Source organism: Myotis nattereri (genome assembly GCF_964212035.1).
Source record: "Myotis nattereri genome assembly, chromosome: 10".
NCBI lineage: Eukaryota > Metazoa > Chordata > Mammalia > Chiroptera > Vespertilionidae > Myotis > Myotis nattereri.
The window spans coordinates 42878186-42898940 of NC_138085.1; the positions used below are offsets into that span (position 1 = coordinate 42878186).

Genomic DNA, 20755 nt, shown 5'->3' on the forward strand with positions numbered 1-20755 from the left:
TTCAGTTCTTCCTATTTCCAGGACTGTGTAAATGAAACAACTCCATAAGAGTTGATAATAATACTGAAAAGCAAAGGGAATAATAGTCCTATGAAACTTGAGTCCTGAAATCACTCTCTATTTGGAGAAACTTGAACTCTAGAGGCTGCTTTTCTGCTTCATTATCTCTCTTGTCTGTTATCCAATGCAGTTGTTCTAAGACTTTTTGCTCATCAAGCTTCTTTCTCATTCCCATGTACTTGAAGATGATTTTGCTTTCTACCAAAAACAGTAGATCTGAGCTCACTCAAATTTTTTTCCCTAGCCTTAAACCAATATTCATATCCATTTTTATTTTCTTCCTGATTGCCAGGAAAGACATGTCTAAGACAGTCCCTGTAACAGTGCTCTGAATCCTCACCTCTTCTACCCACTTATGGGACTGTTCCATCATTTATCGCAGCCTTACAGCTTTCTTCTCCTGGCTCCTTCCATTCTCCATTGGTCATTTCTCTCCCATCCTAAAAATTCTTTTCCTCAGTGCTGCTTCTCTCTTCAGCACATAATGTTTTGAAAGAGTAATCTGTAGTTGCTGGCTCTATATATTCAATTCCCATTCTTTGCAAGTCCAATTCAATTCTTACCTCCATTCCATGCCCTCTCTGAAAATGCTCTTGCGTGGATCGCCAACGACTTCCCCATTGCCAATTGCAATGGTCACATTTCTGCCTTTGGTCTACCTTCTGAGGCAACTACATTTTTAATCTTTCATTCAGAGGAACGTTCTAATGAGTTTTAACTTTGATGTTCAGGGTTCAGTTGTGTTCATTTGATATTGTGAGGCTTCCTCTTATTTGGCTATGTAATTTCAGATTGCAAGAGACTTTATTTATTACTTTAAACAGTGGAATGAATCTCTATGTGGTGATAGTTACTATTCTGTGGTACAAACTGCCAAATTTGTATGGCAACTCTTACAGAACCACATATTTTTCTTACTCTCCCACTTTTTATTAAACCAAAACAAAATAATTTATTAAAACTAGTTAATAATAGATTTGTGCAAAAATATTTCCCAGCTAGCTCATTTTTTGCTCACTAATGACCTTAGATTTTGAACATCATCACTACACAGAATTGCCTATTAGATGTTGTAATAACTATACCAGAGTGAGAGGCAACTTCTGGTGCCTCACTAGGTCCTGACACAAAATAAATTCCACAAGCAGCCCTAAGAGATCATATGCAGTTCCAACCAGAGAGCTGGAAACATGACCCATCTTATTTATATACCAGCTGGTTGGCTTGAAAGGCTTAATTACAAGCAAAATGCTTAGATCTGGATTCCATTGTAGTTCCTGTAAAACTGTAAAGCAGTTATTCTTTTATATAATTCCTAAAGGGAGAAAAACAGTATGAACAGTTTAAAAGTCAAGTTGAATTTACTTGTTTCCCTACAACCAGGAAAAATCATCAGTTTCACTTTTCTGAATTAAAAACTGACATGTTTAAATAGTTCATACTGTTTCTCTCCTCGTAGCCCCTCTGCAGTGGTCCCGCAGTGTTGCTTCCAGTTTTCATGGATCACTAATGCAGTAAGCAAGGAGTCACCCTGTGTCCATTTGGTTCTAGGGTTCAGGAGAGGGCTATGGTTTAGTAGGGTTTTTGGATTGCTATTGAAGATCTGGCCATGAATCTCAGAGACCACTGGGAATCTGCTCTTGACCCTGCTCCTTATCCTCTGTGTATTTAAGTTATCTGTGCTAACGGAACTGACTGGCTCATTGTGTTTCTGTTGGTGTCTGTAACTGATAATATTTTAACTCTTCTTCACAGAGGGACTTGTCGGGACACAAGAACATTGTGGGTTACATTGATTCTAGTATCAACAATGTGAGTAGTGGAGATGTATGGGAAGTGCTCATTCTCATGGACTTCTGTAGGGGTGAGTACATGAATCATATCTTAAGCTCTCATTTCACTAGCACTTGAATTGTCAAGGGCATGGTGGTTGTTTCAGTTATTACACTGCACTCTAATGTATGTTGTTCTGGTTTTAAAGATGGGAAAACTAAGAGGCTAAAAGATACAGAGTCTGCTGTCACCTCTTGGTTATTCTGATAATGGCAGGGATCAGTGGTACAAATAGTTCAAAGTGGTGGATAATGCAAAACTCCATGTTTTTTAGGTTTAGGAAGGGTGCTTGTATATGAATGAGAATGTATCAGAATGAGAATGAATGTGTTCTTTGTGGCGCTTTAAAACAATAATGAAGGCACATAATAAAGGCCCAACTCCAGATGGACTACAGAAACAATTCAGCTTCCCCACTCCCTCTCTCATGTGTTCTATTCTCCACCCACACCACCGTCCTTGTTATGGGATAAAAGAATCCTTTTCCTGTAATGGAAATGACCTTCCTCCCCTTGCTTGAGTGCTATAATTGCCAGGAAGGCTACATTCAAACTATGCTGCTCTTAACAGTGGAGTTTAGTAGTTGAAAGCATGGAGTTTCAAGCAGTGTTTATCTTGGGAAATAACATGATTTTATTCAGAGTTGACGGCATTTCATACAACCATTGTTTGGAGGTGTGACTTTTTTTGTTTAAGCAGCTGCCACTTACAAGCTTGGGTCACTGTCTCGCTGTTATGTAGTCACCCTTACTTCCACTAATATTTTCCTTGCCTTAAGATACTGTCCATAAACTAAATATGTTGCTTATCCCAAAAATGTGATGTCAACTAGTAATTTCAGCCTTTACTATATAATACCTGTTAACCTGATTTTTAAAAATACTACCAAATTTGAACTTGACAGTTTGTTTCCTCCTGCCCAATCCTTTTTGGACAGTAAAATGTTTAGAGATGAGGCAGTAGGAGCATTCAGGGATCTGGCTAATTTTGTAAATGAAGCCGTTAGGTTTTTGGTCCTGGAGATTAAATGTTGGCAGAGCATTTCTACAGACGAGGTGGCAAGTAGTGAAGCCAGGAAGACAAGGCTGTTCCTGAAGTAAAGACTATAAAAGCTGTCTTCTTCCTTCTCCTGAGGTTTATTGTGCAATTGGATTCTTACTAAAAGATACGGCAAGTTGAACCTGTGGTCTTGTTTCATACACAGCAGCGACAGTATAACCAGGCAACTAGAGCAGGACCATATTATCAGCTCTGTTACTAATCTTAAAGCCATAATGAGGGCAGCTCATGTCTGGGGTGCATAATGGAATAAGCAAACTGTTTTTTGATTTTTAATCCTCACCTGAGGATATTTTTTCCATTGATTTTTCTAGAGAGAGTGGAAGAGAGGGAGAGGAGGGGAGAGAGAGAGAGAGAGAGAGAGAGAGAGAGAGAGAGAGAGAAGAAAGAGTGATTGGTTGCCTCCTGCTCGCATCCTGACCAGGGTGGAGGATCGATCTGCAACCGTGGTATGTGCCCTTGGCCAGGAATCAAACCTGTGACCCTTCCGTCCATGGGCCTATGCCCTAACCAATGAGCAACGAGCTAGGGCAGGAAACTGTTTTTGACACATTGGAGAAAGCACTGGATTGTTAAAACAACACACTAATTCCAGGGTGCGAATCAAGACAGCTGGGTTTTAGTCCTGGCTCAACTAGTCTGTTGAGCCAAGTAATCATGTCTGTTACCTTGGTCCAGGTTGCTGCTTTGTGGAGAGTCATTTATTCTCTTGGGTAAGAGATGAGTCTGAATGTTTATAACTTCTTTTCCTCTGCCCCCCCTCTTAGGAGGCCAGGTGGTCAACCTGATGAACCAACGCCTGCAAACAGGCTTTACAGAGAACGAAGTGCTCCAGATATTTTGTGACACCTGTGAAGCTGTTGCTCGCCTGCATCAGTGCAAAACTCCTATTATTCACCGTGACCTGAAGGTAACAGACCACCTATTTAATTAAGTGTTTGTTCTTACAGAGTATTTTCTATCTGACCCAGGGATGGGGTAGACACTAGGGGATATGAGAGAAGTGTAAGGCATGGTTGCAAATTCTGAGCTTTCGTTCTTCTTGGGGAGAGAAAATGCAAAGGAAGAAAAGACACAACAGTACAGTACAGGTATCAGTTTTATTAAGTCGTTTTCAGAAATTCTTCATAATCATCAAATGCTTGAGCACACATTGTTTTTATTTTTCCTGATACATTGCCAAATTCACTTTTCCAGGGTCATGAAAAGTTATATCTAATTTAAATAGTTTATAAACAATGATGCTTCGTCTTTAAAGTCTATTTCCTATTTTGCAAAATCTATTAATTTATTACTTTAAAAATGTGTCCTGCTAATTACCATCTGCTTGCACCAGGCCTTTCACGTTGTAGTCGATTCACAATGTTTGTTGCATAGAATTGGCTAGCAGTTATGGAGCACCTGCTGTGTGCCACACTGTACTCGACACTTTATGTACACTGTCCCTTTGGAGGAAGGCATTCTTCTTTACGCTTTATAGTTGAGGCAACTCACGAGTAGAGAGGTTATATGACTTGCCTAAGGTCACATAACTAGGAACAGTATCAGAGTTTGAGTACAATTCTTCTGATTCTAAATTGCAGCTTCTTTTTATTATATCCATGTTTTGAGAAATGTGCTTCATGGCTAATAACTTACATCAGCATTCCCTAGTGCACTTGTTAAATGCAGGCTGCTGGGTTCCACACTGAATCTATTGGGCTGTAATTTTGGTAGTAGAGTCAGGGAGGCCCAGGAATTCATATCTTAAGAAGCACCTCACGTGGTTTATATTCCAAAGTATACTCTTTTGTATGTTCAGCAGTATACTGGCATTAATGTTTGGGCTCTTTTTAAAAAATTGAGACATAATTCACATACCATAAAACTCACTCTTTTAAAGTGTACAATTCAATAAATTACTAAAAAAATAAATAAATAAAGTGTATAATTCAGTGGCTTTCAGTACATTTACAAGGCCGTGCAATTGTCCTCACTGTCTGATTTCAGAACATTTCATCACCCCAGAAAGAAATCCTGTATCCATTAGCAATCACTCTTCATTTCCTGGTCCTCTAACCCTGGGTAACCACAAATCTATTTTCTATTGCCTGTTCTGGACATTTCATGTAAATGGACTCATGCAGTATATGACCTCTTGTGTCTGACTTCTTTCACCTAGAGTAATGTTTTCAAGGTTCATCTATGTTGGAGCATGTATCAGTGCTTCTTTCCTTTTCAAGGCAGAATTCTTCATTGTGTGGATAAGCCACATTTTGCTTATTCATGGATCAGTTGAGGGATGTTTGAATTGTTTCTACTTTGGCTATTATGACTAAAGCTACGATGAACAACCATGTGCTAGTTTTTATGTAGGTGTATGTTTTTAGTGCTTTTGGGTGTATAGCTAGCTGTGGAATTGCTAGGTCATATGGTAAATATGTTTAACTTTTTGACAAATTGTCAAACTGTTTTCCACAGTGGCTGCACTATTTTACATTCCATTAGCAATATATGAGGGTTCTAATTTCTCCATATCCTCACCAATATTTGTTATTGTCCTTCTTTATTTTAGCCATTCATAGTGGGTGTGAAATGGTACATACATACTGGCATTTCTATACTAAAGAAGTTAGCTTTCAGGAAGATACTGTACATATATACCTCCAAAGCCTTAGATAGCCTTCTCCATGTACCTCTGCCCACAGTCAGCCCTTTTTCTGAATAAAAAATAATACATCTCAGTAAGTATTATGAGCATGGCATAGTATGAGTACATAATTCTGTACAGATATAATATGGTTCCTACTGTCAAGATGTTTAAAGTATTGGTGAGAGGACATAAATGAAATATTTAGACTTGAAACAGAAATAGGTGAAATACAGAACTTTATAGAACAAAGTGATGAATAGATGAAAATCAAGTGGCTTAATATATGATCAGATAGTGAGATCAGGGAAATGGTGGTTGGAATCTTCTAGAAAAGTGGGATTTTGAAGTACTGGTGGGATATGGGTGATCACAGAGAGGATGAAGGACATTTCAGGCAGAGAGTGGAGCCTGAGGTCTACCTTGGGAACCACAAGGCTGTGAGATGGAGAGGTGCACGGCAGGCTGCACACCAAGCTAGACGCCACACTCAGTATGTATTGATATTTTACTGATGAGTGAAATTCTTAGACCTGTTAGCATATCTTTTGAAATAAATAGTACCAATGTTTTAGGAGTTGTCTTTTGTTCCTGCTACCTACCTTGGAGAAGAGTTTGTGAGGCGCAAAAAATAGGGGAGAAGCATGGCTGGGCAGCACCTGCCCTGGTCTGTGAGTGTGGGAACCCCAGCCTCTCTGGAGCCCCATTCTCTCCCTGTGTCAAATGAGGTTCAGTTTCACACGGAACTTGGATTTTGTAGCACTTGCAGTGTGACTTGTACCGAATTGTAAGTGCTGTGAGAGATGAACATGGCAGCGTCCTTCATATTGCCGGATGTAAAGGACACTTCTCAGTCCCTCTTATTCTCCTCCTGTGGCCTTTGACTCCTTTGTGACTGTCTCCTCCCTTGCCCTCTGTGAAATAGTGCTCTACCCGCTCCTCAGGCTGTTGGTTACTCCTATAAACACTTAGCCATGAGCCTCGGTTCCCTCCTTCCTGAAGTGGAGACAACAGTGCCAGCTTTGTGAGAGTTGTAAGGTTAATGAGAGCATGCATGTCACCGTCCAGGCACATCCCTTGCACAGTAAGCCCGGAGAAGGTACAGAGATGAGAGCAAGGGGAGAGGGCCCTCAAGCACCCTTTAGAGAGTGCTATTCCCATGTTCCTAAACAATATCCTCCTTTATTTTGACTTTTAAACATTTATTGGATTAAATGAGGCCAACATGATAATTATTTTACACCCATAAATAACCTACCCACTTTGCATATTCCCAGCATATTAATGCCCTGTTCACAGTGCTGCTGTGAGGTGGTAGGTAAGTGTCAGTGATGGGAACTTAAGGTACACGGAGTAGGTCAGTGCTTGGGCTCAGGCAGCAAGAGCCCCAGACTCCTCTTCAGTGCACTGAACAGCCCATGCGAAGTCTCAGCAGAAGAACATGGAGCCAACTGGAATCGGAGGGTGAGGCCTCGGCCTGATCGAGAGGCTGCCACACTCATTCCCATCCTGCAGTGTAGGGCTGTGTAGATGCGCTTTAATTAGTATTGAAGACCATCGGGCTTGCTGCCAGGTGGCCAGTAGTGGTTCAGGGAACTTTGTTTCCCTTTCTCCTCTACCTGGGAAATAGGGAGCGTAAATAGGGCCATGGGAGAATTCCTGATTGTGATTGTTCTAGAGGAGTCCTGTTGCTGTTGATTTTAGTCGTTGACTCCTGGTTGTTTTGATTGAAGCTTTCTACAACTCCCCAAATCTTACACTTGGTGCCATCTAAATGCTTTCATTAACATGTTAGATTTTGTTGATTCCTAATAGTATGTGCGTGGTGGGCAGTCACCTTTGCCTGCCACATTGCCAGCTTCCTATGGCATGAGCGAAGTCCCCATATACCTCTTGTTGCCTTGGCTATGTCTTGTTTGCCCTGGCTGTGTCATTTATCACAAAGCCTGGGCTACTCTGAGCTCTTTGTCACTGCGGAACCAGCCACTGCAGACCTAGTGGTAGCCAGAGCCAAGAAGTTCATTATTCTCCTGCTGCCCAGGGGAAGTGTTGGTTGCTGGTCTTCTGGTTGCTTCTCTGCGAGCAGGATTTCCATTTGGTGAAGAGACACCGCTGTGAATAAAAGTTAAAGGGACACAGGGAAGAGCACAGGCCAGGACAGCTGTGGACCCCCTGCTTGAGTCAGTACCACCCTGTGTGGGGCTCTGCTTGTTCACATGCAGAACTGAGAAAACCCCTTGTTCCGCCTGGTCTTTCTTTCGCATTACACATGGGAAATACACTGAAATTGGTTCTGGTCCTTAAGCAGCTTACGTTCTAAAAATAACTGAAACAGAAGTTCTGTTTTTTATTGAAGATCCTTCCTCAAATATGTTATTTTAACATTTTAATTATTTCGCCCATTTTAAAATTTTTATTTCTCTGAGGAAAGATAGAGGTTAGTATTATAGATCATGGGATCATAAGCCTGGGAAGGTCCCCTAAGCCAGTCCTCTCCTTTGACCAGTCAGGTGACCTCTGACCAGAAAGGTTGTGACCTGCACAGTTAATTCCGTGACCAAATCGGAACAGAGGCTGAGGTATTTTTACTCCCATTTTGGATTTTGTTTGTTTGGTTTTGCTTTACTGTACTATGATGCTTTTCTCAGCACTTAAGAAACGGGGAAAAGGATTAAGACTAAATGCATCTAGATTAAAAAGTCATGCATGTCTTGTCAGAATAGAGATTTGGATCTCATGAAGTACAATAGGCTGAAGATTCTTGTCCTATTTTTAGAATCACAGGCTTGAAAATCTGCATTCATCTAATCCTCCAGAATTTCCAGTGATAATAAATCCTGTGACTGAAATGCCTGAATGCCATATCTGTTTGAAATAATGTCAAGATGAAGAGGTCAGTAGGAGGTGGCTTTCCAGGCATTTTGGCTAAAGCTATAAGAAGGGTTTGGGAGTGATGACTTAAATAACACTCTTAAGCCAGTAGCTTGGGAAGTAAGGTCAGTGTATTAAACTCTCAGCTGAATGACTTGAGGATTGTGAGCAATGATAACCAATGTTAGGCTTACATCCTAAAAGGGACATTGCCAAAAACAAAGTCACTATAAAAATTCTCCCAAGCTTTCAGAAGATGAGTGTCAATATCCAATTGGTTCTCTTCCTTCCTAATCTCATTTAATCCCTCCTGGCCCTAGTCTAGACCTGGCTCTATTCACCTCACACCTGGACAATTGCACCTCACTGTCTCCTTTCTTTTTCCCCCTCCTCTATCACCATGCCAACTTTCCTAAAACACTTCTTTTCATCTGCTGCTGAAATGTTGAGTGGTTCCCTAGTGGCCTTCTTCAGTTTGCCCTCTGTCTGCTTCTCTGGTCTTCTCTCCTTCTGCGCCCTTCTTTCTCCAGTCTGAACTGCCCATATTCCCGAATTGCATAACACACATCAGTGCACTGGGTGATAGTGTAGTCCCAGCAGTCAGAAAACCTGAGCCCAATCCTGCTCTTCCAGTCTTGTGACCTCAGGTGTGTTAGAAATGGATCCCGTTTCTCATCTAAGTGGGGACAAAAAGGCTTTGTAAGAATTTCATGAAATACTATAGGTAAAAGTGCACGGGGCAGTGTCTAGCACATAGTAAGTGCTATTAGTTGCTGATACCATTGCTGTTATCATGCCTGCCTCTGTGCCTTTGTTCCTGTTACTAGTTTCACTTTTCTAAGGCCTTCACTCCTCCACGGCCCAGCCTTATCTCATCTCCCCATTCATAAGAGCGCCAGCCCATAATGAGTTCAGTCCCATGTTTCCAGTTTTCTTTGCAGTACCAGTGGCCAGCACAGTGCTCTCCTGCTGCAGTGGAGGAGTGGTGACTTTTTTGGGGTGTGTGTGAGACATTCTTGTATGAACTTATCTGGCCTTTTGGCATCCTTGGGGTTCTAGCAGCGGCGTCTCTCAGCTATGTGGTTTTTCTTCTTCTGGCCATCTGGTATTCTTGGGCTCCCGGCTCAGGTCCTCATGCTGTCTCAAATTTACTTATACCAAAAATTAATATGTCTTGAGTAAAGTAGTGCTTGTTGTTTTGGAGTTGTTATTTCACTGACAGATTCCTTTGATATCAGAATTTTACTAGGTTCTGGACGTCGTAAGTTCCATTCTATCCAGAACTGCCCAAAGAATTCATCTATAAAAAGACAAGAATAATACTGCACATTTTCCCACAGCTCTTTAATCACTCTGAGAATTAACTAAAATATAGCAAATATTTATTGATTCTGAAAATTCTAACCTCTTGTAGTAAAGAAATTGATGTATGTTTTTACAAGGCCCAAGTGAAATAATTCATATCAGGAAGAACAAAGTACTGAAAGAACATAGGGAAGGAGTGATATTTGTCTGAGTGGGGGCTTGAAGAAGGCTTCAAGAAGAGGCAGCATTTAAACTGGAGTTTGAAAGGAATGGGTTTTTGATAGCTGGGTAAAGGTGGGGAATCAGAGAGAGCATTCAAGACTGATAGAAGAACATGACAAAAGATACAAAAGCTTGCCCAGCCGGTGTGGCTCAGTGGTTGAGTGTCAGCGTATGGCCAGGAAGGTAATGGTTTGATTCCTGGTCAGGGCACATGCCTAGGTTGTGGGCTCAATCCCTGGTGTGGGGCGTGCAGGAGGCAGCTGATTGATGATACTCATCATTGATGTTTCTATCTCTCTCTCCCTTCCCCTTCCTCTCTAAAATAAATTAAACACACACACACACACACACACACACACACACACTCACACACTCACGATGCAAAGGCTTGAAAATATAAGGACTGTTTCTGCAGAGGTAAGAAATGAGCCTGGAAATAGAAAAATGAGCCTCTTGCTCATGTGGAGTTGCCTCTTTTTGCCCTCTCCACTCTAATTTCCCCTGTTGCTGTGCGTCTTGTTTTGTTCCACTTGTGATGACCCCTGTTGATATACTTAGAGGATAATAACTTTCTTGTGCACATTAATGGGATTATCATAAATAAAATAATATTGTTTATGTTAATGAGATCCAAAATTTCACACACATTACTAAATGACATCTTGGAATGGATGGTTGGGGAATGTTTTTCAGGTTGAAAATATCCTCTTGCATGACCGAGGCCACTACGTCTTGTGTGACTTTGGAAGCGCCACCAACAAATTCCAGAATCCACAAACTGAAGGAGTGAATGCAGTAGAAGATGAGATTAAGAAGTAAGATTTTCCTTCTTTCTTGGAGATCAGCAGCTTTCAGCTTATGGATGAGAAGGTCAGGGTGGGATGACAATGATGCTAGTCAGTTTGTTCCTCTTCTTAGATAATTATGTTGGTGGTTGGCTTATTTGATTTTAATTGGAGAATGTGGAGGGGGTTTATAGTTATTGATCAGTAGAGTAAAATGACTCTGGTACACTTTAGCAATGGGCCTATGGTAATTGTATATAGCTATTTTTATTTATGTCATAATTGCCCTTAAAAAGCTGAATAGTACACACATCATAGAAATAAAACATCCGTGATGTTATTAGTCAGTTGGGTACACTTTTACTGAACCCTAACTTGCTTTGTATTCCTTTCTTCTTATAAGGAGCTCACCTGCAGTATATGGAGGGCTGAGTAGGGTATTGAAGTCTCTACGGATATTGAGTCACTGACTTTCATGAGGAAAAGCTTCTTTGGATATGTGACTCCAGTAAGAACCTGACCCATTTTTCCTGTTGTCCAAAGTGTTGGATTTTTACAGGCAACAGCACTCACTATTAATACTACGAATAAATCAGCTGTCTAGCATGCCCACTCATATCCTGATCCTTTCTTTCCTTTCCCGCTTCACAACCCTGGCAACGAAGCCTAGGGCAGGAAAACTTCTGATCCAAGTCCCTAATGGACACCTAAACCACAGTACTCTCTGGGCTCTAGCGACTCAAGCAGCACAATTCACATGCTTGGTAATACCAAGACACGTTAAAGATGAGCTCATATCCTCTTTTCTTGAGCCAGAGATTAGAGGAAAACTGTTGTTTCACTAATCCAGCAGCAAAGATCTATCCACCTCCCACCCCAGCCAGGGCCCATTTTCTGCTGTTCTCCAGTGTCCTAGCCAGTATTATATCTCTGTGTCAAGTCACATTAAAAGGGATTACTATTTTAAAAAACATACCAGCAAAAAAAATATCAAACAACAGGGATTTATAGGAGAAAATTTTGTTATTTGAGGACCCAAGAAAGATTGCTTTTGGAGTTTATTTAATGCCACAGTGTCTGGGTCCCCATATGCTGTTGAGCAGGACTGCTGCTAGAGGGCCACGGGTGTGTACCAAGGACAGCCTTTTATTTTATCTGCACTAATATTTCATACTCTCTTCTGCAGATTGCTCCCAGGGAGCTTATATATGAAGTATTTCTGCTACCCCTGGTCTTTACATCATTGACATATTTAACAAAAAATGAATCTTTTGATTGTAGATACACAACGCTGTCCTATCGAGCACCAGAAATGGTCAACCTGTACAGTGGCAAAATCATCACTACGAAGGCAGACATTTGGGTAGGTGTCAACTAACCTATCCACATCTCAGATATCGGCAGTCTTGACTGTAATCTCCCAAGTTTAATCCAGACTGCCATAGCAAGGGTGGCCACTGTGCCAACTTGTTGTCGACTTATCTCTCGAGGTTATTCTTAACCCGAGGTGACCAACCATTGCTTCTTTAAGCATGTGAAAGAAAATGACTTTAGAGCTCTGTGAGAATTATTCAGGTGACCTGCCCATTATTTAGATGGTTGTCACATATGTGATACTAGTTCTTAAGAGCAAAACAACTGAAATACTTGTTCTTTATTAGAGCTCAATTTGGTAATGATAGTAGAAATAATGTAACTCAGCAGCTTAATAATGGTGTTGGGCTCTAATTCAAATTATAAATAGGTTAATAGTACATAATTTTTATGTCTGCTAGTAAATGTATCTCTCAGTAGACCCATTTGTAGTTATGGTAAATACACCACTAGTAGCAATATGCTTTATTTTTTTTAGGCTCTTGGGTGTTTATTATATAAATTATGCTACTTCACTTTGCCATTTGGGGAGAGTCAAGTGGCAATATGTGATGGAAACTTCACAATTCCTGATAACTCTCGATATTCCCAAGACATGCACTGCTTAATTAGTAAGTATTCAAGTTTCTGGTTTTATATTTTTATCGCTAATCTCTAGGACTGAATTGAAGGGTAAAGGGACTGGTGGGTTGGATGCAAAGATAAAGAAGTTAGTTGATAATGGTTGGTCACTCAAACATAATATAACAGTAACCAGTGAGAGTGGTGGTTTGTTGTTTTTTGCTAGAAATCCACACTGTTTACACCTAAGCCAGCCACCTGAGCAGAAATCCTAACTGTACTTTGAACAATATAGTACTGCTCTGTTCTCTGATAGTCTGTTTTATAGGCTCTGGTACCAAAGGAGTCTAGCTGACTCATCAAGTGATGAGAAATTCATCTTTGCAAAACTGGAAGCAATTCAAATAATGATTGCAGTGCATTGGCTGGAGTGAATATATAATTAAGACTGTATAACTCTATGGAACTAGGTTTTTCCTCTCATTTAGGTTAATCACTGGATTTTGATAACAAGTATTTAAACTCAGTGCTTTAAATGTTTTTTAAATTCCCCACTTTTTTGCATCGTCAGAGTAAGCATATGTACTAATGTTCATTAACCAGATGGTAGACCAGGTAATCTTTGCATAAGCCCCTGTACTGAAAAGCTAAAGAAACAGATTATTTTTATTATCTTTTTATATCAGTGAACACATGTAGCATCTAAATTTTAACCATTATAGATTATAAATCCTGAGCAACCCAGTTTGGGTCCTAAATGGGGATGCTCTGAAGAAAATAGAAGCCAATGTGGGCGAAGCATCTGACATTTTTTGAGGGCCTACTTTTACATAGTTTCTACTTCATTTAATTCTTAAAACCTTATACAATAAATGTAATTATCTCCATTGTATGCAAATGAGGAAAGTATAGGTAATTTATCCAAGTTAACATAGTTATAGTTTTTAAGTGACTACCCATTCCATTATGCCAATTTTATCAATCAACCTCTTCCATTTATTGACAAAAAAGTGAGGGAGGGTATTTGAAGGAATGGAATGGTTATTGGATTGTTTTCAGAGGTAAAGTGTTATATCTGTTGTAGAATTGCAGCTAATTTAAATGAGATTGGAAGGAAATATGAGAAAATGTCCCAATTTGATGCTAGCTTGAATTATTGGATTTTTTTGTAATTCATTTTTTTTCTTTTTAACGTTTGTGCAGAAAATTCATATTAGAAAAAACAACTCTATGAATGACATCTTTACGAAACTCAGTTTACAATCTTTTTGATGATTCTTTTGTCACCCTAAACTGATAGGTCTAAATTAAATTTATTGCTATTCCCCACCCCCTTTTACTACCAATTCAAGGTTCCCCTCTCTTTTCAATTTCTATTAATGGCGTTGCCACTAAAGCCTAGGTGACTGAAACTTAAGGTTCTCTTTGGATTTGCCTACTCAGAGAGAGGGAGTATTTCCTAAATGGCATTAGGTTCATTCTTTGACATTTCCCATCATCATTTTGTTCTCTCCATTCTCACTACTGAAATGATCGCACAGTAATCCTCAGTTCTCGAACATCTCCCATCTCGAACAATTCTGGTTTTTGACCAAGTTGTTCATGGAAAAAATGTCCTCGTTTTTGAACAAAACTTCAGTTTTCTACCTGACAACCCTTTCGTGCTGATATGTACATCTGCATGACAAAAAGCATCTCTCAGGCCACAAACAAAGGAGAGAATGTGAGTCAGTTTATTTCTAAACCACTAAACCTTGCATTGTTAAACATCTTAGGAAATTGTGCTATGAATATTGTGTGTGTGTGTGTGTGTGTGTGTTTTGCTTTTGTTGCTGGTGAAATAGATGATTAGCACAATTTTAAAGCGTAAAGAGGCCATCCCAGTGCTAATGTTGCTAAAGGTGTGAAACTGCTCGCGAAACAAAGATCACAGACAGTTGAAGAGGTAGAAAAACTGTTTTTGATTTGGATAAAGAAAAAGCAGTTAGCTGGTGACTGTATTTCAGTGACAGCATTTCCGAGGCAATGAGATGTGAAAAAGCAAAGAGGCTGCACCCATGAAATGAATGCTGAAAGTGAGTCATTTAAGGCTGGTTAGCGGTGGTTCGATAAATTTAAGAAAAGAAATGTTTGTTTATAGATTAAACAGTACATTAGACATGTACTACTAGTATATATATTTAAAAAAAGGTTAAGACAGACTCATTTAGGGGTCTGGAACAGATTAATTCAATTTACATTTTTCTAATGGAAAAAATGATTTGGTTTTCTTGAAAAGCCTTGGGGAGTGAATTCAGTTTGAGAACCGAGGTTCCACTCTATATACAGTACAGGCTCTGTCAGCTCATGCCTTTAGTAGTGGATTGTCCATAGCCTCCCCCTCTTTCTTCAGTCAGTCCAACACACCTTCACCACAAGATTAATCTTGTAAAATACCACCCTATCATGTGCCTATTCAGTAACTTCATGGCCACAGTAGGGCTCATACTCTTAGTGTGGCATTTAGAATCCTTCATACTCTGGTTCCATCCCACCCACCCAGCCTTATTTCCCTGTACTCTCTTGACAAGAAAATCAATGCCCTGGCCTTCTGGCTCCTCTATTTCCTGGTAGCAAGGCATTTTTTTTTAATTTTTTTTTTACTTTCTCCAAGTTCATCTTTGCTCAGACTATTCTCTCATCTGTAATGTTTTTTTCTCTGCTTTACCCTGACTGACTAAATTCTTCCCTGCCTTCAAGGACCAGCTCAAGTCCCGCCTCGTCTGCAAGCCCTTCACAAGACTGTAGCTTGATCAATTTTTTTCTGAACTTACTGTCTAAACCATTCATTTGATTTCTTAAGCAATAAATGGCCTTGCATTATTGTTTGTATATACTGTATATGTGAGTGTGTGTTTGTGTGTCTTAAAGATTTTTTTCCCTGAGGATTTTTCCATTTTCTGGAAGGGCAGCTAGAAACAGACAAGTGTTAAAAGTAGAGATGCATTTGTTATTTTGTGATTTCTTTTAGCCTTAAAACTAGCTTAGATCTCCAACAACAACAAAAAAATAAGAAGTTTATGGAATGTAAGTTTCGGTTATAATTATTAAGAATAATCACTTGATTAACAAGATCATATGAACTGAGGAGGCCAGAAGTAAGGCCATGCAACTTCCTAGGTCCCAGAATATGAAGGTAGTAACTTTCATATTGAGAATTTGAGTCCCGATTGTGCAGAGCACAGTGAACTTCAAGTATCTTTGTTACAATTTTAAAACTTCGTTATTTACTTGTAGATATTTAAAATTTTAGGAAAGTGAGAGTTCCCCTTTCTGAGAAGGGAGGAAAAGGACAAATTGGACTTTTATGAGGAAAAAAAATTGCTTCCTAGCTAATGTAATAACTGTTAGGATATTATTAAATGAGGTAACATTTGTTTTTCTTAGGGTATATGTTGGAACCAGACCCTGACAAAAGGCCGGATATTTACCAGGTCTCTTACTTCTCATTTAAACTACTCAAGAAAGAATGCCCAGTTCCGAATGTTCAGGTATGTGAAAGGTGCTTTTTAGGGGACGTACACATAATTAATTGTCATCTAGAACTCTTGGGGTGTTAATCAGCTGTTTAGTGAATATAGATGTCCCTTGCTTTATCTAGTAGGGCTCATTCAAGCAAATTGCTAGGAAGTAATTGCTATTAAACAGAATCCATTTTTCCCATAGAATTTAATTCTAAAACTGAGGTAATTACACTGGGGAAAAACAAAAAACCCTAGGGATCGAGTTGAACACTTTGGGTAAAGATTGACTAAACTATGGTCTTGCTGATTTTCACAATTCACTAAGAGCTTATTGTATTTACCTAGACATGGTCAGGCAGCTGCTTTCCTGAGACAAGGCCTGGACGTGCCCCCACACCAATTGGAACCAAAGCCCCTTGTCCCTTTTCTCCTTCACTGCAGCAGAACTTTCTTGATTTTGCTTCTGCTGTTGGCCATCTGTGACTCACACTCCTTTTCCTCTACCCTCCCCACACACATCAGAATGTTTTCTACACTTTTAATCCTAAACTCTGCATTCTCAGTATCAGAATACAGTTCTTGAAAACACCCTTTTTACAGTCTTGGCATATTTTTCTGGTCATAGTACGATCCAACTTTCTTGAATATTGTACTAATGGGTGCCGTCTCAAGTTCTGATCTGAAATTGCCTTGCCTGCTTCTCCAAGAATGAACTTGTAATGTCATTTTGGGAGCTGATCAATAACATTCCACTTTCACTCCCACATTTGGATCAGATGTGGAAGTCATTCCGATGGAGCTCAGAATATTGGCTTTATCACTAATAAGATTGAGTCAGAGAACATAGCTTGGCCAGTTCCCTAACATTAGAGCCTCATGACTGAATAGTGAGCACCTGATTCCTGAGAGACAGGCTCTTCCCTAAAGGAGGGAGAGCATAAGGAACCAAACAAGCTCACCTTTTTCTTCTAGTCTTATCAGTAAAATAGGTTACACCTTCTCCCTTGGGAAAGGAACACTTGGTGGGTGAAAAAGAATCTAGGAGACATTTTCTGCAGAAATTGCCCCCACCTAAAAATGTGAAGGAAATGAGACATCCTCTTAAAAGCCAGTTTCAGTCCTGGCCTGTTTGGCTCAGTGGATAGAGCGTTGGCCTGTGGACTGAGAGGTCCCAGGTTCGATTCCAGTCAAGGGCATGTATCTTGGTTGCGGGCACATCCCCAGTAGGAGGTGTGCAGGAGGCAGCTGATCAATGTTTCTCTCTCATCGATGTTTCTAACTCTCTCTCTCTCTCTCTCTCTTCCTCTCTGTAAAAAATCAATAAAATATATTAAAATATATTTTTAAAAAAAGCCAGTTTCATTACTAGTATTTTGTTTGTCATGTTACCCAGAACAGGGGATACTGTACAGTAATCTAACATGACCGTGTTTTCTTTCACTATCCCATTTTCCCATTCATAAAGTGAAATAATATGAAATATAATTGGAAGCATTCAGATTGACAACCAGTTTTTAATTAGTCAGCTTCACAAGTCTCAAGTCATTTGACGCTTGCTCAGCAGTGGTAAACAGTGGTCTTGTGGTTAGAGACAGCTAGTGCTCCCTGGAGAGACAGTATTGGGTGGATGGTGCCGAATCCAAGCTCAGGGAGCTCAGTCAGCGTGGCTTGTGGACTGAGTAGTGCCTCATGTGCTGGAAAGAGGTGCTGGCTCAGCAACCAGACACACTGGCTGTGGTTCTCTCCCAGCATTCTGACTAGAAGGTTGGGCACACTAGTCAGCTCTGACTTCTCTAATATCTAGCTGAGAACTTAAATAGTAATAAAGCCCGGGTGGTATGGCTCAGTGGTTGAGCGTTGACCAGGATGTCACAGTTTGATTCCCAGTCAGGGCACATATCCAGGTTACGGGCAAATCCCCAGTGTGGGGTATGCAGGATGCAGCCAATCAATAATTCTCTCTCATTATTGATGTTTCTATCTCTCTCTCCTTCTCCCCTTCCTCTCTGAAATCAATAAAAATATTTTTTAAGTAATATAGGTTACAGACATCTCTTTTCATTCCTATCATAACTCCACTTCTAAGCTGTGCTTTAGGGAGAGAAGGGTACTGACATCAAACCCCAGTGACCTCAGCCATACAAAAGGTTGAGAATGATGGCAGGGGAATGTGCTGCAGGGGGTTGCTCTGTCCTCTTCTCAGATACTTTGTCCCTCTGACTGGGGCTGAGTCCAGTGGGATATGCTCTACCAGAGATCAGGGTCTAGAAGCCACTCTGGAAAAACCCAACACATATTTTCATCAGCCCAATCATGGTGATCATTCTTCTACAAAGAAATGTGTGATGTTTTTTTTTAAATTTTTCTTTCATTCTATAGAACTCTCCCATTCCTACAAAGCTTCCTGAGCCAGTGAAAGCCAGCGAGGCAGCTGCAAAGAAGACCCAGCCAAAGGCCAGGTAAGAAATGCCTCAATGAGCACCTGTTGTGCTCTGTTGCCCCAGTAGCAGGGGAGGGAGGGTGCCTTGTATTTCTTGATTCTTCTACTGCCATGGCCAAGAGGCTACCCAGCACAAGAAAGCAAGCTGTATCTCCTGTAGGCAGAAGCTATCCTTTGGGAATGCAAGGAGGAATCTAATGAAATACAATGATCTACATTTGAAAGAGAACAAAAAATTCCACAGCTGTTTCCCTTGCTTGGGATTAGGCACAGGAGCATTCAGAGATGAGGCAACAGCAGACTTTAAATATTGCTAGTACAAGAGTGTCCTGGCCTTTGTTTAGCCTCCTTCAGCACTCTAATCCTCTACCTCCCTTTCCTTTTTACTCACTAAGGCCCTGGCCACGTTAGGGAAGTACAGGTCAAAGCACTGAGTCCATGAAACAGCCAAAGAGCCTGTGGATCTTAGTTAATCACATCCTGTGTAACCTAGGGTGTTCCAAGACACAGATGATAAGAGAGGACTACAGAAGCTAGTATTTTATTTGGGGAAATGCCTGAGAGAGAAAATAGGGAGGGAGCCAGGGAAGGTTGAGAGAGCCATCATAAGGTAATGTAAGTCTGACCTAGAGAGGGAGGAGAAAGTTGGGTGGAAGTGACCTAAAAATTGCCACACAGTTTAAGGAAGGTTTGCCAAAGGGGAATCCTTGGTCAAAGTCAGCTACCAGAGGAGTCTCCTATGTCCCAGGACCTGGTCTGCCTTAATATCCCTGTGGCTAGAATAGTAAGACTGGGGGCGCCTATGGGAAGCCTCAGGGCAAACACAGCAGTAGCAGTGGATTTCGGAGCACAGCAGCTGGAGTGCTTGGTCTTTCATATCCCTTGTATATGAAGGTCTGCAGGACACATCCTCATGACAGCTATGCCTTCCCAATGGCAAATTCTAAGGGTAGCCCCAGAGATGTTTATACCCCTTTTTTTCCTACCACACTCCCATGGCAAGGAAACGTTAAGCAGCAAATTATCAACAAAATACCTTAGATGGGAATATGTGAATTTTTATAGAACAGTAAAATAACTTCTACATTTAAAAAAATCTTGAATGTTTATAGAATGCCCGCAGATGTGGCTCTAAAGTAATGAGACTTTGGTTTTTAACAAATTTAGCAAACTATATTCAGATTGTTACTTTGCAGTCTGTTTATTTCTTGCTTAAGTCTGCCATGCTCACCTCTGGGAATTGCTTCTGGGACTAATTTAATAGCTTAGTATTTGGGTTTACAGCTTTCTGTACTAGATCCAAACATGGTATGTACTGAGGCTAAGCAAAGATCTCTTCCCACAAAGCACACACATTTGTAAAAAGGATAACAACGATTAACATTTGAGTGGTACTCTGTTGTGAAAATGGATAAAATAGTACCTATGTCATAAGGTATCAAATGCATAAATGGCTGTGCAGCTGTTTTATAAACTGTAGAGTGCCCAAACTGTTAATTTCTATGGACCTCAATAATGCTGTGAGAATACACAGACATGACAGCCAAGAGATTTGGGTCTAAGTCATCCTATCTATAATTTACAGTGATTTCATTTTTGTATTTACTCCCCAATCCTAACAGGTGTGGTTTTTCTTTCTAACTCTTTTTAAAGTGGCCACTATTCATTGAGGCATCTTATATACCAAATGCCTTACTAGGTACTTTACATAAATAAGATGGCTTTCCCCACCCCGTTTTAAACAAATTTATGAAGTTGTTGTTATTATCACTTTATAGATGAGGCAACAGACTCAGAATTTTAAGTTGCCCAAGGCAGTTAGTTAATCACTATGGGGTTAGTAAAAGAACCAGACCTCGAGCATTCACACTCTATATCAGCCGTGGGCAAACTACGGCCAGTGGGCCGGATCCAGCCCGTTTGAAATGAATAAAACTAAAAAAAAAAAAAAGACCGTACCCTTTTATGTAATGATGTTTACTTTGAATTTATATTAGTTCACACAAACACTCCATCCATGCTTTTGTTCCGGCCCTCCAGTCCAGTTTAAGAACCCATTGTGGCCCTTGAGTCAAAAAGTTTGCCCACCCCTGCTCTATACTCTGTACCTTAA

At 40.3% G+C, this 20755-nt stretch overlaps 1 protein-coding gene across 1 annotated transcript in view; it reads left to right on the plus strand.

Moving 5' to 3' along the window:
- Positions 1–20755, plus strand: part of AAK1 (AP2 associated kinase 1) — a 128231-nt gene that overhangs the window by 72468 nt on the left and 35008 nt on the right. Inside the window, exons 4-10 of the mRNA XM_081101248.1 lie at positions 1816–1924; positions 3720–3862; positions 10673–10794; positions 12046–12127; positions 12617–12749; positions 16126–16229; positions 18582–18661. Of these exons, the coding sequence (XP_080957374.1) occupies positions 1816–1924; positions 3720–3862; positions 10673–10794; positions 12046–12127; positions 12617–12749; positions 16126–16229; positions 18582–18661 (773 nt within the window). The remainder of the gene's footprint in view (positions 1–1815; positions 1925–3719; positions 3863–10672; positions 10795–12045; positions 12128–12616; positions 12750–16125; positions 16230–18581; positions 18662–20755) is intronic.